Source organism: Sycon ciliatum, chromosome 2 (genome assembly GCF_964019385.1).
Source record: "Sycon ciliatum chromosome 2, ocSycCili1.1, whole genome shotgun sequence".
Lineage (NCBI taxonomy): Eukaryota > Metazoa > Porifera > Calcarea > Leucosolenida > Sycettidae > Sycon > Sycon ciliatum.
In genome coordinates this window covers 29,659,239-29,680,358 of record NC_088644.1, presented here as the reverse complement: position 1 = coordinate 29,680,358, position 21,120 = coordinate 29,659,239, and the positions used below count along the sequence as shown (strand labels likewise).

The 21,120-nt window shown below is 45.0% G+C and overlaps 2 protein-coding genes across 2 annotated transcripts in view; one reads left to right on the top strand and one right to left on the bottom strand.

The window, feature by feature from the left end:
- Nucleotides 1–7,301, bottom strand: part of LOC135809610 (exportin-T-like) — a 33,603-nt gene extending 26,302 nt beyond the window's left edge. Inside the window, exons 1-7 of the mRNA XM_065322995.1 lie at nucleotides 6,944–7,301; nucleotides 6,766–6,848; nucleotides 4,409–4,465; nucleotides 3,652–3,721; nucleotides 3,074–3,166; nucleotides 2,682–2,810; nucleotides 1,066–1,149 (exon numbers count right to left, since the gene is read on the bottom strand). Coding sequence (XP_065179067.1) covers nucleotides 1,066–1,149; nucleotides 2,682–2,810; nucleotides 3,074–3,166; nucleotides 3,652–3,721; nucleotides 4,409–4,465; nucleotides 6,766–6,848; nucleotides 6,944–6,991 — 564 coding nt within the window. The 5' untranslated portion in view covers nucleotides 6,992–7,301. The remainder of the gene's footprint in view (nucleotides 1–1,065; nucleotides 1,150–2,681; nucleotides 2,811–3,073; nucleotides 3,167–3,651; nucleotides 3,722–4,408; nucleotides 4,466–6,765; nucleotides 6,849–6,943) is intronic.
- A 508-nt stretch (nucleotides 7,302–7,809) lies between these two features.
- LOC135809609 (rab GDP dissociation inhibitor beta-like) lies at nucleotides 7,810–20,904 on the top strand. Its single transcript, XM_065322994.1, has 10 exons — nucleotides 7,810–7,968; nucleotides 8,051–8,158; nucleotides 8,302–8,404; nucleotides 14,725–14,859; nucleotides 16,035–16,124; nucleotides 16,443–16,683; nucleotides 17,047–17,146; nucleotides 18,003–18,319; nucleotides 19,391–19,445; nucleotides 19,954–20,904. The coding sequence occupies exons 1-10, from the start codon at nucleotides 7,924–7,926 to the stop codon at nucleotides 20,104–20,106; spliced, it is 1,347 nt and encodes a 448-aa protein (XP_065179066.1). The 5' UTR covers nucleotides 7,810–7,923; the 3' UTR covers nucleotides 20,107–20,904.
- Nucleotides 20,905–21,120: the final 216 nt, after the last annotated feature.

Here is a 21,120-nt window from a genome sequence, read left to right as displayed (position 1 = left end):
CTCTGGGGGGTTTCCAACCGAATCGCAAACAATGACTCGTTTTAACCCTTTCTAAAGAGCCCTAGGAATTTTTCAAAATTATGCATTTTTTCGTGTTCTTTGGATCATAACTTCAGTTCTACTCACTCAATCTTCATTATCTTGGGCTTCCTGGAAGTGGAAAGGTACCAGGGAGAGAATGAGGTTGACCATGATAGCCAGGACACAGTACAGTCATGTACATATCCAGCGCTATGGCTATTTATAGCGGTAGAGTGCAGCGACGGTGCGAAAAAATGCCCCAAAGGCCCAACCGCGTCCTGCTCCAGCGATTTCGTTTTTCTTGATCCCAGAGTTTCGATTTTTTTGGCTGTGTTCTCTTGAAAATATCACTAGTGAAGCCCCTGCAAAATTGAGCAAGTCAATGCGACGAAAAGTCTCAAATTCTGGATACTCCAGTCGCACTGCGCGCTTTTGAAATTGCGAGATCGCGGCTCAACTTACGAATGGTTTATCTCAAGAGACATTGCTCGCAGCGCGTCAAAAATTGTTTCAACCGACAGCTGAGAGTTTTCTATTCGACCTGGATATTTGGATCATTGGATTTGAGCGAGATTTGACTGAGCTGCGATCTGTTGAAGTTTTGCATTCCTGCCAGATCGATCGTGCGCCCTACCAAAAATGCCCAAAAACGTTGCTCGTTTGGAACATTTGGGGGGTTTCCGGGCAACGGGAAACCCCCTCTGCGTACGCGCCTGCAAAAGGAGAAACACTGAAGCTGACTATAGGGCACATTCTATACGACCAATGGGCAAGACTTTGCATATCTTCGCCATAAATTGGCACTTTATCAAACTGACTGTCATTGGTTGATCCAGAGATTTATTGTCATTCAACAATATGTTGGTGCCAAACTTGACTAACAACTAATGGTGACAGTCATATAAGGAGATTGACTTCTGCGTAAATAGAAGTCCAACATAGCACAGTTCGTCATTCATGTACAAAGAGTATTCTAAAATGGTGCACCAATGTAACAGCTTCGCTATGGTAATTGTGAATGGCATCGTAGAATATGAGCCTTACCAGGATTTCATACCAGGAGTCGACCAGGCGTGGCACAGCATCAGTTCGCATGTGATCCTTGATCAATGTATTGCGCTCCAACATCTATTTTCAATACACAAAAGAGAGCATTCAGCTACAGTCGTCCCTCTCTAATCCGGCACTTGTTTATCCGGAACCCTTGCCAACCGGCGCACTTTCTGACGAAACCGATTTTTTCGTTCAATTCCTACATCTTAATCCGGCACTTGAATTCCGCCTCCGGCAGTGACTTTTTGAAACCAATCGCTCAAACTGCACGTAGTTTGATTTCATAATCCGGCAGTCGTAAATCGCGTACCGTACAGGTGCACTCCTTGCCAGGCCAGGCAAGGTTTGTTCAGGAGACAACGGCAGTCAACCATACTTTCTTATTTTAGCAAGGAGTAGTGTCCTGCCAATTTTCAGGTGTGTGTGCGTGTGTGTGCAAGAGTACATGTGACCATGTTCTCTGTTTTACTTTATCACTGTGTATATTCCTGGAGAACAGTTGAGAATAGAAACCCGTGCACCAAATACTTGGGTCGACACGGAAAAACCCTGCGTTTTGACATATGATACATGCATGCAATTGGGTAGGGCCGGGTCAGAGGGCAGGATTTCTTAATCCAGCACCCTCGTTAATCCAGCAGAAAACGCCGTAGCAAAAGGTGCCGGATTAGAGAGGGACGACTGTACTTGACTATCCCACACTCCTACAACCCATCACGTACAGTAGAGCTGGAGGCCGAGAAGTCAAAACTAACGCCACCTGTGGCTACTTATTTTCTGAGGAGCACACCATGCTTATCTGCTACTATCCAGCGTTTCCCTATCGTACATTCTGTGCGTTGCTGGATGCAAGTTTTGGGCATACGGATGCTAGTTTTGGAAATACGGACACGAGCTTACACCACCCCTGCACCCCGATGGTCTCATCCCTCTTGGTTTTATCAAGAGTACATAACCCCCCAGAGTGTGCAACTCCCGCATACCCTGTTGTCCCGACAGAATTTCAAGTTGACGTCATTATTTATGACGCAATGCTCCTTGCAGCAGTGATTTACAACATGTGTACGGGTGTCAACGCATCACACGTTTTTCTTTGCAATAAATTGTACAGGATCGATCGGCTTCGGTCAACCACAGGTTCCGGATTCGTCTGATAATCCGTGTACAGTGCGCATTGCATCATCAAAATGACGTCAACTTGAAATTCTGTCGGGACAGCACCCATAGTGGAGTTGCACACTCTGGGGGGTTATGTACTCTTGGTTTTATGTAGTCTTGTAAGCAAGCCAGATGAGCCTGTAAACAAGTCAGCAAAACTGGCTAGGAAACAACCCGACTATGTGATCCGCAATGGAACTTTACTTTGGAGATATACATAAGGTTCCACCCATTTCGCAGGGCCAGGCTAGCACGCTCACATCAAGTACAAGTAGCAGGGGCCGTTATTCTACGTCTGTTCTTTTACTGCACACTCCAATACTAGTAATCACCATGGATAACCAAAGCTAAAAAGAAAAGAAGAAAGGAAGAGAAGGAAGCAACAAAACTTGTGAACATGCCTTACTGTGAAAACACCTTGATCGCACACAAAACTGCGAAGGACTTACAGCATCGTTGCGGTTCATCTCCCGATCTACAACCTCCTTGTCAATGGCTGACAATATCCTGAGGTACATGTCAATGACATGATGCTCCAGTTTCAGAGATGACAACAGATCCTCAAAGAAGGTGGGCCACTAAACACACAAGACAGTAGGAAGAGCAAGGCTCTAAATCACAGCCAACATTTACAGCAACCCAGCAATGCTCACACTGTCACATGTTACAAGGTGTGAAGACAGAAGTCGATATATTCCCGAGGGCATGCAAAACAAGTGGCTGACGATGGGCACAAGCGATCACGCATGAAATTTGTTCCGCTTAAAATATGTACCGGCACTACACGAGGGAAAACGAGGAGTCCTTGTGTGGACCTCTTTATTCCTATCTGCTGACATACCTGGGCGGGATATGCGGCAACCAGAGACAAAGCAAACACGTGAGCTACTTTGTTCAGGACAAACGACTCATCACTAGATCCAGCTCCATTTGCCTGAAAAGATGAAACACGACAACCAAGCACATACATACACATGAACAAGCACGGACACATAAGCCCAGGCATGCACGCACGTGCGTGCGCGCGCAGAGACACACACGGGTTCAACATCGTTTGCACTCAGCTATCCAGTCTCCAGTGGCTTGCAATCGCGACTGATGATAGCTCTTCTCACCACTACACCAGCAAGCAAATGCCATTCAAAATCAAGCAGTTCGTAATCGGTGTGACATAACTTACGAACCAAGCACGCCAACTATATTCTGATTATCCATCCACCTAACTGTAATCTCGAAAACAGAGGAGCAGCTGCTTGAAATACCACGGCAACTACTGCTTGAACAACCAAGGATCTGCAGGTTATACAGACTGAACAGCCGGCAAATCAGGCCAGTGTTTCAACCCTACCTATGCTCTAAAGTACATCAGAAAAGGCAGAAGGCTAAGTTTACGTGGAGTAGAAAGAAAAAAACAATTACCCGTTGCTGCAGCCAGTTTAGCAGAAGCTGCCGTAGATATTGGTGGTCAGAATCAGTCGATGTATTGTACCTGCAAAAGATGGGAGAGCGATAAAGAAAGAAAGAAAGAAAGAGAGAGAGAGAGAGAGAGAGAGAGAGAGAGAGAGAGAGAGAGAGAGAGAGAGAGAGAGAGAGAAAGCGAGAGAGAGAGAGAGAGTGAGTGAATGAGAGAGAGAGAGTGAGTGAGAGAGAGAGAGAGAGAGAGAGAGAGAGAGAGAGAGAGAGAGAGAGAGAGAGAGAGAGAGAGAGAGAGAGAGAGAGAGAGAGAGAGAATGTTTCCCCATAAACTAACCAAGCAAGAAATGCACGAGCGCGCGCCCAGGCGCACACACTCAGATGCCCTGGCTAACGCAGAGACCATTTATGTACTTCCCTGCCTTTGTGTATGTCGGATGTCACTTATACACCTCTTTGAGTAAAAGATGACGTCAACTTGAAATTCTGTCCGGACAGCACCCATACTCGAGTTGCACACTCTTGGAGGGTTATGTACTCGTGGCCTACATGCTGTTGATCCCCGTATCCACATTTCTTTTTGTATATGTATTTGCTGCATGGTACACATGGTGTGCACAACTAGAAACATCTGTTTTATTCATCTGGTCAAATTTTAGTTGGCTGCCCTAACTGTTGCAGAACCGGGTGTGACTGACTGTCCACTTTTGGTTGCCTCTATTCAGTTAATTATACATGTAACAGGCTAAGCCAATACACTTACCGCGTTACTATGAAATTCTCCAGTACATGCAGGCAGAGGAATTTCGCCAGTTCAGTCCTTATTACAGGAGGTGAAAGAAAAAGAAGAAGAAAACCCAAACAGTGATCAGTATGATAGACGAAGCAGGAGTACAGTGAAACTTGACGACAACAACAACAACAATAATAACAACAACAACAACAACAACAACAACAACTACAACAACAACTACAACAGCAACAACAGTAACAACAACTACAACAGCAACAACAACAACAACAACAACAGCAACAGCAACAACAACAGCAACAACAACAGCAACAACAACAACAGCAACAACAACAACAGCAACAACAACAGCAACAACAGCAACAACAACAGCAACAACAACAGCAACAACAACAGCAACAGCAACAACAACAGCAACAGCAACAACAACAAACAACAACAAACAACAACACCTCTTCTTGGTGCTAGTCGCAATCGTCAGAATAAAGAACAATAAGAACAAACCAATGCGCACGTGCCGCACACATGATATTCGTTCGCTTTCGATTGGGAATAAGGGCCGGATGCCATATCGCAGCCTCCTCGGACCAAAGACCATTCAATTCAGAGTTCATAATACCACAGGTTCTGGGAGTTTCATGTTCATTTGTGCTTCTATAAGAACGAAGTGAGGCTTTCAGTGAACATTTTCCACATAAATTCCCATCTAGCAGGGTGCACTCACCCAATTTCGGTGGAAGTGCACGAGTTCGATTGGGAATAAAGGAGGAATGGAGCATCTCAGCTTCCTAGGACTAAGACCATTCGACTTAGCACCCCGAAGACTACAACTGGTGAAATTTTGATTATAGACGATACCAAGAGTACATAACTCCTCAGAGTGTGCAACGCCTGATCCAGCTCAGCATAGGGTCCTGGTCGAGGGTAATCGGATCTTTGCGTCATAATACCGTACACATCTGAGGGGAACTCAGGGAGTCACGGGTACTTTAGGATCAAAAACAACAGCGCCTTGCCTCGAGACTGGCCTTGGAGTATATGCATGACATCAGAAGATCCGATTACGCTCGACTAAGACTAGGGGTGAAACGGTTCGGGTAAGGAACCGGTTTTGGAACCGCCAGCTGAAAATAATCGGGTACCTGTTCCGTCAAATTTCGAACCGAAACTCGAAAAATCTCGTTCTCGTACAAATACATGTACACGTCCAGTCTACTCAAGCCTTGTCAAGGTTTAAATGTCTTATATTTTATTACCTTACAATCACCGCTCTTCCAAAGGGTTCTCCTGGTCATCTTCTTCGCACGTACATGGACTCTCCGATGTCTCGTTCTTGCTCGTAAAAATGTTTTCTAAAAAATAATTGCCACGAACGCATTTTGTCGGTCTGGAGAAAAGAATGCATGGAACCGATACCCGAACCGTGGAAAGCTATGCTGGCATTCGGGTACCCGAACACGAAAAACATGGAACTGTTTCACCCCTAACTAAGACCCTATGCAGAGCTGGATCAGGTGTTGCACACTCTCCTGGGGGGGGGTACTCTTGATGATACTTACCGTTTCACTTTTCTGACGAAATTTCCCATTTATAAGAAAGTTCATTTTTTAGCCAGGTTTGCACTGCATTGACAAATGCATGATCCTCCCCGCCCCCCGGATGATTTGTTTTATGCGGGCATGCAATATGCAACCTGTTCGGGTCAGTCTTATTATTGCACTGAAACTGGCTAATTGCTAGTTTTCAGTGGGTTCGCCTTTTCGGTCCTTCTCCTTTTTCGAAATTCTTGATACATGTATCATTCTGATCCTGTTTTTGAAAATGGTGCTCGTTTTTTTCCTGTCGTAACTTCTTAAAAGCGGCGTTGAGTATGGTCTCAGCAGCGTAGCAAATCAGTTTCAAAAGAACGGACTGTAAGGTCAAAATTAACATGTTCTTGTGTCTGGTTGGTGGATCTGATCTATCCTCCCCCACCGTTTAGGAGCCGCATCTGACGCCTGATCATGGGGTGGTGGCGTCCCACGGAAGCGGAAAGGTGGTTCTTGACCAGGGAGTTGTACGACTCCTTGTCCTTGACCTGCCCGGTACGCGAACCCCGTCGAATTTAATTTTATTTGTGTGGAGTTTGCATTTGCTCAAAGGTAAACCAAGTATGGACTAACTGCATAATGCTAATGTGTAAAAAGGTACGTGTTGTATGACCGGCCGGACCCCACTTCCAAAACTTGATCACGAACGGGTGGTGGCGGCGAGACGCTCCTTCTGTACTCTGCGGTTCTCCCAAACAAGACAATTATTTTCATGATGAATGTAAGGAATTAAATTGGGCCAATTGGCACACAAAGGCATACGTAAGACAATAAATGTACCTGCATAAACCTCTGGCAAAAGTGTCACCACAAATTTTCCAGCCATCTTCGGAGGATTTCAATTGCTCCGCGCAGGCCTCAGCCTGTATTACACAAAAACAAAAGACAAAAGTATTGAACTCAGCAAAATAAAGGCAGTGTGAATTTTCAATACTAACATCCATTATGTTTCCTTTACCTTACGAGGGTCAGCACTATCGACGTTGAGCAATGTCACTAAATCCATGGTGCCATCTGCTACAGACGACGTCAACAAAACTGTCGAGTGGCAGCTATCTGATACCAGCTTGAGTCCAAAATAGAAGAATCGTTCTCAGTGAAATCCACATAGCAACAAAGCGTTCTTTCGAAAATTGAGTCTAGAATAAAGACTCCGCCATCTCAGCACGATGAAAAATGGCACAGTGATGAGCTTCTTTCTTGTTATCTATTATTTTTGGAATACCACCACTACGACCATTGCATTTGGCACACTCGAAAAGGAATGGTCATTTCAAAAAGCACAGCAATACACTGTTTCTTGACACAAAAGAAGTTTTTGTGCACGCCAAAGCCATATGGCCATGCACGCTGCATGCACGTCGCTCAGCTCATGCCATGTCACGACCCAGCCTCGTAAACGCTAGCTGACTTCGACATTTTGATCGTCGGCGACCGGTCAAATCTCGCAAAATCCGTCATTTGACAGTCGCCATTTTCTGTCGCCATAGCTATGAATACTGCGCATGCCCATTTGGTGCAAAAATCTAATGTCAAGCGCTCATTTCGCTGCTTTATGACGCTCGCGGCGCTCCGCGATCCGATCCAGGTACTTGCGCTAGCGAGCGTCGCGACGTCCTCATCCGAACGCGATGCCTCAGTCACCAGAATCACGCATGCATGGTCAACCCAAGATTGGCAAGATCCAGAAAGTCCAAAAAAAACATGAAACAGGCCTGAATCATGTGGATCAAACCAACTCCCTGCTGACTGGACTGCGTGTGTACTGTAGTGTAGTCTGTGTAGAATCTACATGCCAAGTCCAAGCTCGAGCAGCTTTTGGCTTTGACGAGGCACAAGTGTACGGAGCTGTTGGGAGAAGCTTGTCGTCGTTTTTTCCTGAGAGGTTGAGTTCGCATCCCATTTTCTTCTTGAATTTCCTTTCCGCAACCAATCACCATGGATGAGGAGTATGATGTGATTGTCCTTGGCACAGGCCTGAAGGTTCGTGCTGTCCTTGTGCGTGGATCTCGGAGGTGGCTTTCGTCGAAGTATGACAAGTGTTTTGTAACCGATTTGGCTGTAGGAATGCCTTCTCAGCGGTCTCCTATCTGTGTCTGGGAAGAAGGTGTTGCACATGGATCGCAACAAGTACTATGGAGGAGACAGTGCTTCTCTTACCCCATTAGAGCAGGTGTGTTTGAGAGCTGCTGCTTATGGTGTGTCCGACTTTCCATGTTGTTGGACAATCTTAGTTACCCCTGGTCTTTGCGTTGTATTTTGAAGCATACTAGTAGATGATTGTTGTTCGTGGCCTGGGTGTTTTGTTGTTTGAAGCTGTATTCACACTTTCGTGGGGAGGAGGCCAAGCCAGATGAAAAATTCGGACGAGGCCGCGATTGGAATGTGGATCTCATCCCGAAATTCATCATGGCTAATGGTATGTCAAGTTTTCATCAGATATGAATCTGAGCATTCCCAATTTTATTCAATTTTTGTATTGTGTATTCCAAATTAGACAGCTTCAAAGACCGGTTCGTGGTGATCACTTTTTCAAATCGAATTGTGGCTTTCTTTCCCGGTTGATTGATTGTTTTTGGATAGGTAGAGTGAATGTAGCAGTCGATTTTGCGCAGGTGTTTCCAGTTGCTTTCATTCCTGTGGATCAATTCCCGATTATCCGCCACCTGCACTGGTGATATTGCATTGTATCAACATAATTATTATCCAGGACATGATATTAGGCCCCAGTCAGGGGCGCCGGACGGTATTTTAGTGTGGTACGGTCAGCCACCAATTTACTCGTGGGGGAGGTGTGGCCGAGCCGGAAATTTAGGAATTTGATTGCCCAAAACAGTGTACAGTCAGACCTCGCTTATCCGGTCCTCTTTTATCCGGATCCCTCGCCATCCGGAAGAAAATCGTTGGTTACCAATTTACAGCATATGCCATGCATACATACCAGGGATGAATTTATCCTGTATCGCCTCGCAGTTTGCGATGCAAAATCGATCTACTGCTACTCAAAAGTCACCGTGATTCGCAGAAAACTGCGATACATACAGACTATCCATGCCTAGCCTGCGCTGTCTAGCAGCATGCATACAGTGCAGTGTATGTGGTGCAGGCACTCTCAATCTGCGTGCACAGGCACGTGCACCGCGTGGTTTTCTTGGAGCCCGGAAACCACCTTTTTTGCATCCGCTATGAAGTGCATTCTGCACTCAAATAATATTTCGTAATTCGGCTTTCCCTGAACGAAATTGAGTAATCGAAAGGTCTATTCGCATTAGAAAGTTCTCAGCTGTCGGCTCCAACACATCCGAAGTCGGTCCAAGTTCAAATAGTGGAGTTACGGCACTCGACAGGTATTTTACGTCCCATTGCAAATTTTCACTTCCGCACTTGGTACCGGGTGGCAATCATATTATTTTGTCATAAACATTTTCCTCAGTCCAGGCATGCATAGACCTGTGTGACGTCAGGCACAGGTCTATAACGAGCAGCTACAAAAGAAAGGAGCGCTCTACGATGAATACTACAAAAATACCATGGATCTTAGTTATTTGTCTCAATTTCCGGTTGGGCGTGTCTTCCCAGGGCTATAGTGCCACTGCAGACTCAGACAGTGACATGGATTGACCTGCTTCTTTGACTCACTTACTAGCAAGAGTGTCTGAATCTTCCTTCACTACTTCGAACTATTTGTATAACATCGGCTAGCCTATTCATTTATCCTGTGTCAGGAAAATGCCTTTCTACCACATTTGTTTTGATGGCTCGGTGGGACTGGCAGCCATAACGTTTAAAGCTTTCTTTCAGTGTGTAATGCGTGTAATACTGCTGAATCTGCAGGTAGCTTATTGCAAAACGGCGGTCGAAAAATGTTTGGAAACCACCTTTTTGTTTACCCGGTGCACGCGCCTGGTGCACATGTATGATTCAGTCGTTTTTTGCAAATGGGCTTTCAGGCATCACTCTCAAGAAGGACAATGTGGTAAACACCCAACCTTCAAAGAAAAATGCTCATCAAAATCAAAGACTGCTACACAATTGTGATTTTGTATAGCAGAAACCGCTATGCAAAAAGATGACAAAAAAATCATCCCTGCATACAGTATGTGTGTTCGATTATCCGGTTCCGTCGCCTATCCGGATATTTTTTTGTGGAAAACGAATGTGTGCGGTTACCGTAAAGTCGCGGATAAAAGCCGGGCTTATAAGCATATAAGTCGCTTTCTGCATCAGGCTTTTATGCAAACCATGCTTATATGCACCACTGATATTTTTGCCGGGCTTGTATGCACATCGGCTTGCATAGAAGCCAGGCTTCCACACGCTACACGCGTTGATCTACCACTGACTACCGGTATGGTGGCAGTTTTACTATGCACCGCACATAGCGCATGCACTCTTGACCTACCCGATCCGCGCTTGCATAGAAGCCAGGCTTCAACGCGCGACACGCTTATATGCATTTGACCCGTTTGATTTTCAGGCTTCTATCCGCGATGTGCTTGTATGCAAAACCGGCTTTTATCCACGACTTTACGGTATGCGAAGTCTGACTGTACTAATATTTTTATTTATTCACGGGGTAACTGGGCCAAAAAGTGGTACGGTCAATACCGTAGTGACCGTACCATGTCCCACGCCCCTGCCAGTGCATCAAGGGAAAAGGAACATCACCATAGCATGCACGGCTTACTCTTTTACCAACGGCTTATCCAAAAATATCCTCTTTGCCAACTTAAACTGCCAGTAGTGTTTAACTGCTAATTGTTTTTCGTTGCTAAGGACATACATCATGTATATCTACGTCCTTTTAAGAATGACGTATATTTACGTCCTTGGGAATGACGCCTGGTCACTAACTGAAGACGTATACAGTCAGACCTCGCTTATCCGGTCCTCTTTTATCCGGATCCCTCGCCATCCGGAAGAAAATCGTTGGTTACCGATTTACAGCATATGCCATGCATACATGTTGGACTCAGTAGAGCGTCCAGCCCCTATATGATGTCCAACCCCTATATAGAGTCCATTGGTCTAAAATCCACTGTACAGAGTCCAAACTTGGAATCAACTGTGAGCTGAAAGTTTAGATGGACATCACTCCCTGTATAGAGTCCAGCCAATTGGCTTCACCCCTATATAGAGTCCATTGGTCCAAAATCAACTGTATGGAGTCCAAACTTTGAAATCAACTATAAAGAGTCTTTATGTGGACAAAACTCCCTGTATAAAGTCCAGCCAATTAGGTATCCCCTATCCAGAGTTCGAAATTAGACATAGGATCTGCTGTAAGCAGTGAATATTAACCAGAAAACGGCCTCTCCCTTTAATCCTTTACATCATTCACTTCTCAAGATAAAAAATAAGTATTGAGGCGCCAATGCAGCCACTTCATTACAATCATGAAAAACCCTACAAACACCATCCTCAAATCAAGTGGTCTCTTCGCAGACGCTGCAAATTACAATACCTCAATCATGTAGTGTTGCCAAATTATTGTGCACGCACACACACACATGCACACACCCACACAAAACCAAGAAAATACCTAGAAAAAAACCAGGAATCGAAAGAGAATATTATAAATGGAGAGCCAAGGATAAATTATTTGTTTTCAAATTATTGTGCGCGTGCACACACACACACAAACTTATATAACGCCAAGAAAACACCAAGAAAAGAGTAGAGACACAATACACACGCACCTCCAATAGCCATGCAAACGTCCACCCATTTACACGTAAAGTCAAGAGGGATAACAAATAATTATACGAAACGAATGCATACGTGGGCGGATGCACGCACGTTTACATACATGTAGTAGTGTAAGAAAGTAACATAGTGCAGTAGTCAGCATAATACTAGCACATGCTGAGAGTGCAATAGCAAGCTTCACCATTGCTCATGGCCATGCAAATGTTCAGCAGCACTCAGTTCCGCAAGCTTCTGAAGATCAGTACACCTGCAACAAATAAATAGCACAAGGATACGCTTATTACCGTAATGCCGGATGCATGGGGGCACACAACTACCAAGTTCTCAACGAATGTGATGCTCAATGCAAATCCATCCACTCAAAGACCTGTGAACAGGTGACGGTCAGTCTTCCCCAAGATGGAAATGCAATGATTTGTTGTCACGAGGCAGTTTCACTGACACAATGTCATTTTTGTGACATCAAAACGGTTACTTCATGGAATACGAGTACATGTATTAGCTTGAGAAGCTTTTTCTTGTCATCGGCATACAAGAAATCCTCCTACTACTACTACTAGTACACTGGCACTGCGTTTGTGGATCCAAAATGTATTTGACATCATACTAGAGCCTAGTAGAGGAAGAGTGTCGTGGAGTTCACATAATTATCACAGGGATAAAAATACATTTCTCATGAAATAAAATAATGATTGATGATAGCTAGACGATCGTATACGATTGATGCAAAGTCCTTGCAGTCCTTGAGGACTATTATGAAGTGGTTGATTACTTTTAGGGCATTCATTCAAGCAACATCAAACAAATGCGATACGATCCTTGAAAATGGAAAAAAATTCAAGCATAACGACAGAACAGCAGACCAATCGAAACGAGTAAAAGCTTCCTTACCTCAGTCATCGTCCTGCCATGTAGTTGGACAGCCTTTTGACACGGTGGTACAGGCAGCTCTTGTCCAGTCAAACAGGGTATCCTTGTGGCGTCGAACGAAAGAGAGTGTCAGTGTATCTGACTCGTCAGATTGGAACTGTGCTGAACTTTTCTCGTTCTCCGCTTTCTGCTTTCATCCCTCGCTCTGATGAAACCGTTCAAACGCCTTACTGGCAGCAATGGCCAGCCAAACAGGGGATCCTTGTGGCGTCGAACGAAAGAGAGTGTCAGTGTACCTGACTCGTCAGATTTGAACTGTGCTGAACTTTTCTCGTTCTGCAATTTCTGCTTTCATCCCGCGCACTGATGAAACGTCTTCAGAGAACCACAAGACGTTTTCCAGATTTGATTTTGAACGTCTCCTTATCCTCCTTGGTTACCTCGAGAAAGATTACTGTCAGCAACTGCACGGCAGAACTGGCAGCCATGGCTGAAGTGAAGAAAGGAATGCGCTGCCACGAGGCAAGCAAAACTGAAAAGGTGTTTGTTCTCTTTCGGGCACAACACATGCACACAGGACGGCGTGACTGGATAAACTGGACTCCTGGACCGTGAATAGGGGACTTGTAGAAAAAGTGTACTCCTTATAGGGGATTGCGCGGCAGGATGAAGCTGATCAAAACTGAGTGGACTCCTGGACTCTGTATAGTGGATTTTGGACCAATGGACTCTATATAGGGTGCTGGACATCATATAGTGCATGGACTCTATACTGAGTCCTACATACATACAGTATGTGTGTTCGATTATCCGGTTCCCTCGCCTATCCGGATATTTTGTGGAAAACGGATGTGTGCGGTTATGCGAGGTCTGACTGTAATACTGATGTCCTGAGTGTACAGCGTGTACGGGTGAAATTTTAGTGGAGGCACTCGTGTTCAAACGATCGTAATTTCGCCGGTTCTTACTCGATTCTCACAATCGGATACCGGTACGTGTTTCGAAGAGAAAACTCAACTTGCTATTTCAACAATCGCTGAAGTAATAGGATTAACGATCGTTGAGTTATGGCTCTCGACGGACATGCGCGCAAAGACTTTTTCATTGCGTGGACACTTGGTTTTCTATTTTTCTGCACTTTATGTACGTTGATCTTCCTGCCTCTGCGCATATGCATATGAAACGTCACACGTGATTTATTGTGGGTAAGAAATATCGGAAATAAGAACCAAAAGTCGTTTTTCAAACGCCCGCGCTATAACTGATGCGTTCTGTGTTTCCACTAAAACTTGCCGAAAGGGTGCCGGTGACCGAAGTGTCTGTAAGGCCCCGGTCACAGTACGTCAAAAATGCTGCGTCTGAATCATTAGTTTTTCCGGGGGCAACTGACGAAAATGCGGGAAATTTGAACGTCAGATGCAGCTGCGTTGACGCTGCTGCTGCAAGCACTTGCATCACGAAAACGGTGTCATTTGAATAATAGCGTACCATACTCTATCGTTGCGATTTGGTTTGCCACAGAGTGTTTTTGTCAAGTGCATCAGGCCCCGACGGCAAAAGCGAATAGCAACAAATGCAGTGTGACTCCACGTCAGCATCAAGTGCTTGGGTTTGACGCTGCATCTAGCTTCGAACTTGACGTAGTGTGACCAAGGCCTTCTCGGTTGCCCGGAGAAATATGAGCGTATTAGCAAGGAGGTGGGATAACGGCTGAAATCTCAGTTTCTTTGACTTGCACGACTGGGCTAAGATTTTGGGACAGATTTACTTAGGTCTAAAGCTGGTTTCCGACCTTGTGACGACTTGTGATTTAGCTCATTGTTTCCCTCGTCTAGCAGCAGCTTTCAAAGAAGCCCAGAATCATTAAATTTGGATAATGAATGCCAGAGTTACGAGCTTTTTGAGGTGGCATGCTTTCAGAAAAGGGCCTGTTTTTTTACTAGTCTTTCAGTGGACTGGTAGCACTACCCTACAGTGGTAACGGGTTAATGCTTGTCATAGTATTGGTTCATACTTAGCATGATGTAGCAATTGAGTTGAGAACTGAATTGCACATTTAGGAGTTTTCTTGTGAGTGAGGGTTCAACCCCTAACAATACAGGATTACCATGATGAAGAAGATTGAATGTTTGTGCACCACACAATGTTTTGTTTCAACAGGCAACCTTGTCAAGTTGTTGCTGCACACTGGCGTAACACGTTATTTGGAGTTCAAGTCTGTTGAGGGTAGCTACGTCTTCAAGGGTGGCAAGATTTTCAAGGTGCCTGCTGATGAGAAGGAAGCTCTGGCCAGCAGTAAGTTAACTACCACTGCCATTTAATAATTGCATTACTTTATAAACCCTTTACGGATGGTACATACTTTTATCAATCACGGATCATCCATAAATTCTATATTTTAAAATTTCAAGTATCGTATCTTGATCAATTCTCAGTCATTTGGAGAGAACGAAATACCGTATGTCCCCCTTTAAAGCCATGGAGGTATATTCGAATATAAGGCCAGTCTTAGTTATAAAGCCATGGGCTTCCTAAATGAAATGACATTTGAAGAATGTTTTGTAAAAATGAAGGAATAAGTATTATTTATACAAAAGAGAAAGACCAAGGAACTACAAGTTACGCTATACTGTCCACTAACACCACCAGTTACTAAACAACAGTGGACAGTATAGCGTAACTTGTAGTTCCTTGGTCTTTCTCTTTTGTATAAATTGAACCTTGGCTCTCCATCTGAATAAGTATTATAATAACAAATTCACAGCCCAGCAGGAAGGGTGAAGAAATGGATTTAGATTGAAATTTCTGTGCGGACTTTGATTTTTATGGCATGGCGTAATGGGTGAGTCATTTTGAATCTAAACTAACTAGGAAAGCAGCGGTGTTTCGAATATAAGGCCATGGCTTTAAAAGCGCTGACATACGGTATGTAGGAAGAAGGGCTCGAACAATAACGGCTACCGCTGCCGTTACCTTCTTGACGTAGAAAAAATGTTGATCGAGAAGTACCATCATCATTCAACGGTATGGTGCAACTCATGTCCATGTGTCTGTATGGCTGTATGCTACATGCGTGCAACAATGATCGTTACCCGCCAAACACGCACAGACGTCTTGTTTTAACGAAAGAATATCGTTGGATTCGACTCCCTGCTCCCCAGGGCAGCTCTGGTCGGATCCAAATCCGGTGGATCTGGATTCGACCAATTGAACATCAAAGATCCACGTAACGTTTACCAACAAAAATGGTTTGCAGTGGGTAGAGGTCAGAATGAGGTGGGCACATGGCCAGATTGTTCACCCTCAGTCGTTTTACAATGCATTATGTTGAAGTAGTGGTATGCATTTCCTTTCCTGCTGCTCCTAATCTGTGTGCGTGTTTGTTGGTTGGGGTGAGCGTTTGTTTTCATCTTCATTGCTTAGAATTCGAAGTGTTGGCTAAATGTTCCTTTCCTTCTCTTCTGCCATAGGTCTGATGGGCATGTTTGAGAAGCGCCGGTTCCGAAACTTCCTTGTATATGCGCAGGAGTTTGATGAGAAGGACCCGAAAACGTGGAAGGGTAGGTGATGCTATTGTCGTAATCAGACCAGTGGTACAATGTGGGTGCATGGCATGTACTGGAAGCATTGTGTTCTTGCAGGTCGCGAGTTTGTTCTAGCATCCTGCCTGCCATTGCCACCTGCTTGAGTCACATTTCTCTCTTTCCGTTTCATCCCTGCGTGACAATCAGTGTCCTGAACAAGCTACAGGATACTTGTGGCACACGGAAATTATACAATGTCATGGTACTAGTAATCAAGTCCAGTGTTGGTCCCATGCGCGCCTCTTGACGTCCAGTGTGCTTACGTACTTGCCTTCTTCTTGTTTTTTTTTCTAGGTATCAGCCCCACCGAATCCACTATGCAGGATGTATACACGAAATTTGGTCTGGATTCAAATACTGCCGACTTCACTGGTCATGCTCTCGCTCTCCACCGTGATGATACTTACAAGTCTGAGCCATGCCTGGCCTCATTGAAGAGAGTGCGTCTTTATTCCGATTCGCTGGCTCGTTATGGAAAGACGCCCTATCTCTACCCTCTCTATGGTCTTGGAGAGCTGCCGCAGGGTTTCGCTCGGTATGTACAGCAGTGCCTCGCCTGGTTTCCCTGCTGTGAATGCTTAGAGTGCGGTAGAGCAACATTTGCAACAAGCTTGTATAATACGTGTGGTCACGTGTGTGGATGTCGGTGTGGTCACGTGTGTGTGTTGTGTGGATTAGACAGTTATCTGGCGCAAGTCTTGATCTGTCTCATTCAGATCTTGTTCGCTATCGTTGCTATAAGAGAAAATCTGTGGATGCACTGGATGTTTAGGAGCCAACCTCCTCAATTAGCAGACGTTGCTGCTTTGTCTTGTGTGGATGCATCAGTACGAAACCATGAAACGAGATTGAACCTGTCAGATAAAGAAGCCCTTTTCTGTTGCTCCTTTTCTGTTAGATTGAGTGCCATCTATGGTGGCACATACATGCTGGACAAGCCCATTGAAGAGATTGTTATGACTGACGGTGTCGTGACTGGAGTCAAGTCGGAGGGAGAGGTACGTTATATGCTATGCACTGTGGCGTTGCTATTTTCGTAGTGAAGCAGCTTGTTGGAAGTGTTGATGTTGATCCTGACGGTAGTACCTCTTCAAGGGATGGGATGCGATACTTCGTTTTTGGTGCCGTTGCGTACGCCCTTTAGTTCTTTCTGTACACTGGTGTTCATCATGTGCGAAATTGTGGCGTATAGTCTCCAGTATCTTGCATATGTGGAAGTTAGCTGCGTAGCACATGAATGACAGTACAATCTCTTTTGAAAAGCAGTGTGAAACATACTCAACAGTACTCAGTTGTTCAGTGTAGGGCCATGTTCATCGTCAGGTTTCCCTGAGAAGTTGGGACGGGTGGAATGGTTTTATCTTTTATTTTTCATTGACGGCTATGGTGTGAAGTTCAGTGCTAGTACCTCGTAGATCGTTGTGTATGTGTCACTTACATCTACAGATAGCACATGCTTTGATCGACCGGAGGCACTCGTGCCTAATACAACTGTCTAAAAGCAAGAGTGTTTGCCTCCACCATGGGTGCTGTCCCAACAGAATTACATATCCTGGACCCATGGCGGACAAATCCCCATTTGATCCAGTACAAACTGGTTCAAGGAAACACGTATGATGCGTGTACACCCTGTGCTAACATCGTCGTAAATCACCCGTGCTAGGAGCATTGCATCATAAAAATGACGTCAACTTGACATTCTGTCGGGACAGCAGGGTATGCGGGAGTTGCACACTCTTGGGGGTACATACTCTAGCTAATCGTTTCAAAATAGTTCAAAATGTAATGCTGGATCCTGATCATTCCCCAGAACATGGTGTGACTTTACCGTTTTCTTGCTTATGGTGTGTGCAGACCGCCAAGACAAAGTGTGTCATTGGCGACCCATCTTACTTCAACGACAAGGTAAAGAAGATCGGCCAGGTGGTGCGCTGCATCTGCATCCTCAATCACCCTATTCCCAACACGAAGGATTCCGTGTCGAGCCAGATCATCATTCCACAGAACCAGGTTGGCCGCAAATCCGACATCTACGTGTGCATGGTGTCCTATTCCCATAGCGTCGCTAGCAAGGGTCATTTCATTGCCATGGTCAGCACAACGGTGGAGACTGCCTCGCCTCACGATGAACTCAAGCCCGGTCTTGATCTACTTGGACCAGTCGAGGACAAGTAAGATGAAGCTTTTGTGTGTGTGTGTATGTCTTGTTGCTTGTTTATTTTAACTGACACTACTCTGATATGTGTTGTATTCAACTTGAAAATGTCCAACTTGCATTGGACTCGCTGTATGCCCAGCACACAACTGTGGGTGAAAACTTGCATCATCTGGTGCAATGTTTGTGTTGTGCGTATGCAGTATTCTGGGCATGCTTGGCGAGCAAAGGTGGAGTAGGGTAGCACTCCTGTAGGGAAGTAGGCAACGTTTGTAGAAGAACCGGACTGTGTGTCAACTGACCTCCGGCAGTAGTAGGTAACAGTCGTGCTTTTGGTGGTGCGAGAATTTATTACAACAAAAATTACCAAAGCAGCTTGCATGCCACCAAACCATGGCTGGCTGTGTCCCCTCATTACCAAACCAGCTACATTATGGATGATATCAATTGATTAAACAAGATGTGCAAGAATAGACTCGGATGGAGAGCCAAATATTAATTTATAGTAAAGAAAAGGACCAAGGAACTACAAGTTACGCTATAATGTCCACATTTACACCACATTTACTTGACAATCAGCTCATGCGATAACATTGCAGAAAACTGACCGCCAGTACTGACGTTCTACAACTAACTAGCTATCAGCTCTAGCACGTTTTGGATGAGCACTCCAACAGCCTTCCAACTTGGAAGGTTCTAAGTTATATGAAAACATATGAACGTAAGTAACTGGTGGTGTTAGTGGACATTATAACGCAACGTGTAGTTCCTTGGTCCTTTTCTTTACTATAAACAAGATTTGTTTAAGGAACAAGAGACACTTGAAGGTAGAACAGGATTGCACCTCCAATCTCATAATTATATCATGCAAACAATGAGATGTAACTGAAAACTAGTCCAGACAAAGTTTTCGACATCGTTGGTTTTCCGCCCCACGCTTGCATTCGTATATACTGTAGTTAGCATTCCCTTGGGCATTATTTAGGTTTTTTCCGGCAAGCTTGAAGCCTCTTCTTGATGGTTCCCTGCCTGTCCGTGTTACTTAACATCATATTTCCATGGCTTGTGCTTTCCCCGTTCTGTACAGATTCTTCTCTGTGTCCGATCTTTATGAGCCACTTGATGACGGCACGAAAAACAAGGTAAGCTGTGCTACCTTTCCTTGTGTGGCAATAGACCATATGAGCCATAAAAGTAGGGACTGTAGCGTACTTCCCAGCTCCGTATTTTCTGGTGCTGGCTTCTGAATTTAGTCATGGTGTACGAGTAGACCTACCACACTCACTTGGACAATCAGCAAGCTTCTTGTGCACGAAACATCTTTGTCCAGTAGCTGATGCTGGTCCTTGTTATTTCTGTGCAGCGTATTGCACCAGCATGCTAGAATTTTACCTCCCTTCGCTAAAGTATCCACATTTTTGCATAGCCCGCTTGCCTGTGTGCAAGCTTGAGAAACTTGGTCTACCGTTTTTGCTGGAGCCAGAGCTGTACAGGAATATAAGCGTCAATGTTATTTTTAGCTAGCCAGAATCATCAATGCAAATGTACTGTAACCGCTGGTGGAGTCTTGGAGTGGCTCTCAGTTTCTATATGCTCGTTTCAATTTCCTGGCCGGAATGTCACCCGTTCTTCGTTTGTTTCTGTTGGCAGGTTTTCGTCTCCCGGTCGTATGATGCTACAACTCACTTCGAGACTGTGTGCGACGACATCATGGACATCTATGCCCGTGTGACTGGTTCTCCCTTCGACCTTGCAGCGGTGCAAGCAACGATTGAGACTGTGCAGCAGCAATTCCAAGAGTAACCTGTAAGACTGTATGATTGTGTAGACCAAGCCGCGCGCCGTTAGTGCCTGCCATTGCTGCGTACATACTCTATCATCTTGTGTCTGTGCTGCACCTTTCTTGTCCACCCGTCTCCACATATTGCTAGTTGCGCCGTGCCTTACATTGTAGATATGTACGGGTGTCTCTGCAACCTGCTGCCTCGGGTGGCATTACGTGCTTGCGCCTGTGCCTGCTAACCTAGAAGGCGAACGCTGTTTCAGCTGGCCACACTTGGCATACACAGCCTGTGTCATATCCCTAGTCTTTTTACAAGCCACCAGCCATTCCTATTCATTCTGTTTTATGTCTTTTGTAATAACTCAAATTGTCTGTTTTCACCCTCTTTTCTACGTTTCACTCGTGATTTGGGGCTGTCCGTATGGCATGGTAGCGTTTGATTTTACTCTTTTTTCTGCCCCTCCCCCCCCCCCCCCCCACACACACACACACACTTTTCCCTTGTTTGTACTTGTTATACGTGCAGAGTACTCATTGTTCCATTTTGAAGCCTTTTGCTGTGACCAACGACCGAATTTGATGGGTATAGCTTGTCGTCTGTTTGTTGTACGAGCTGCCAACCATATGCATTGCATTTTACGTCGTTATATTTTTGGCTGTTTGTGTGTCTGTGCGTTCCGTGCAGGCAGTACTAACATTTTTTTTGGATTTTCTTGCTTTTGGTTTCCATCGCATTTGCTGGGCTACTGTTGTTGTTTAGCACAACTTGGTTTTCAATGACTGTAGCAAAGTCACTTTTTTTAAGTGGCTTTTCAGAAGTCTGTGTGATGTACCTTTACTGTCTGGGGGATACTGCATGCAGCGTAGAGCCGATGGGCACTTTTGCACTGCATCATTCAACTGATTAGGGAGGTTTCGCATTAAGGTTATCTAAGACCATGTACTTGTACAGACTAGGGGGTTGTGAACTACAGTACGGATCCCTGGGACAGTGCGTGGGGCTCTGCACTGAGGGGAATACCCAGAATGGTTTG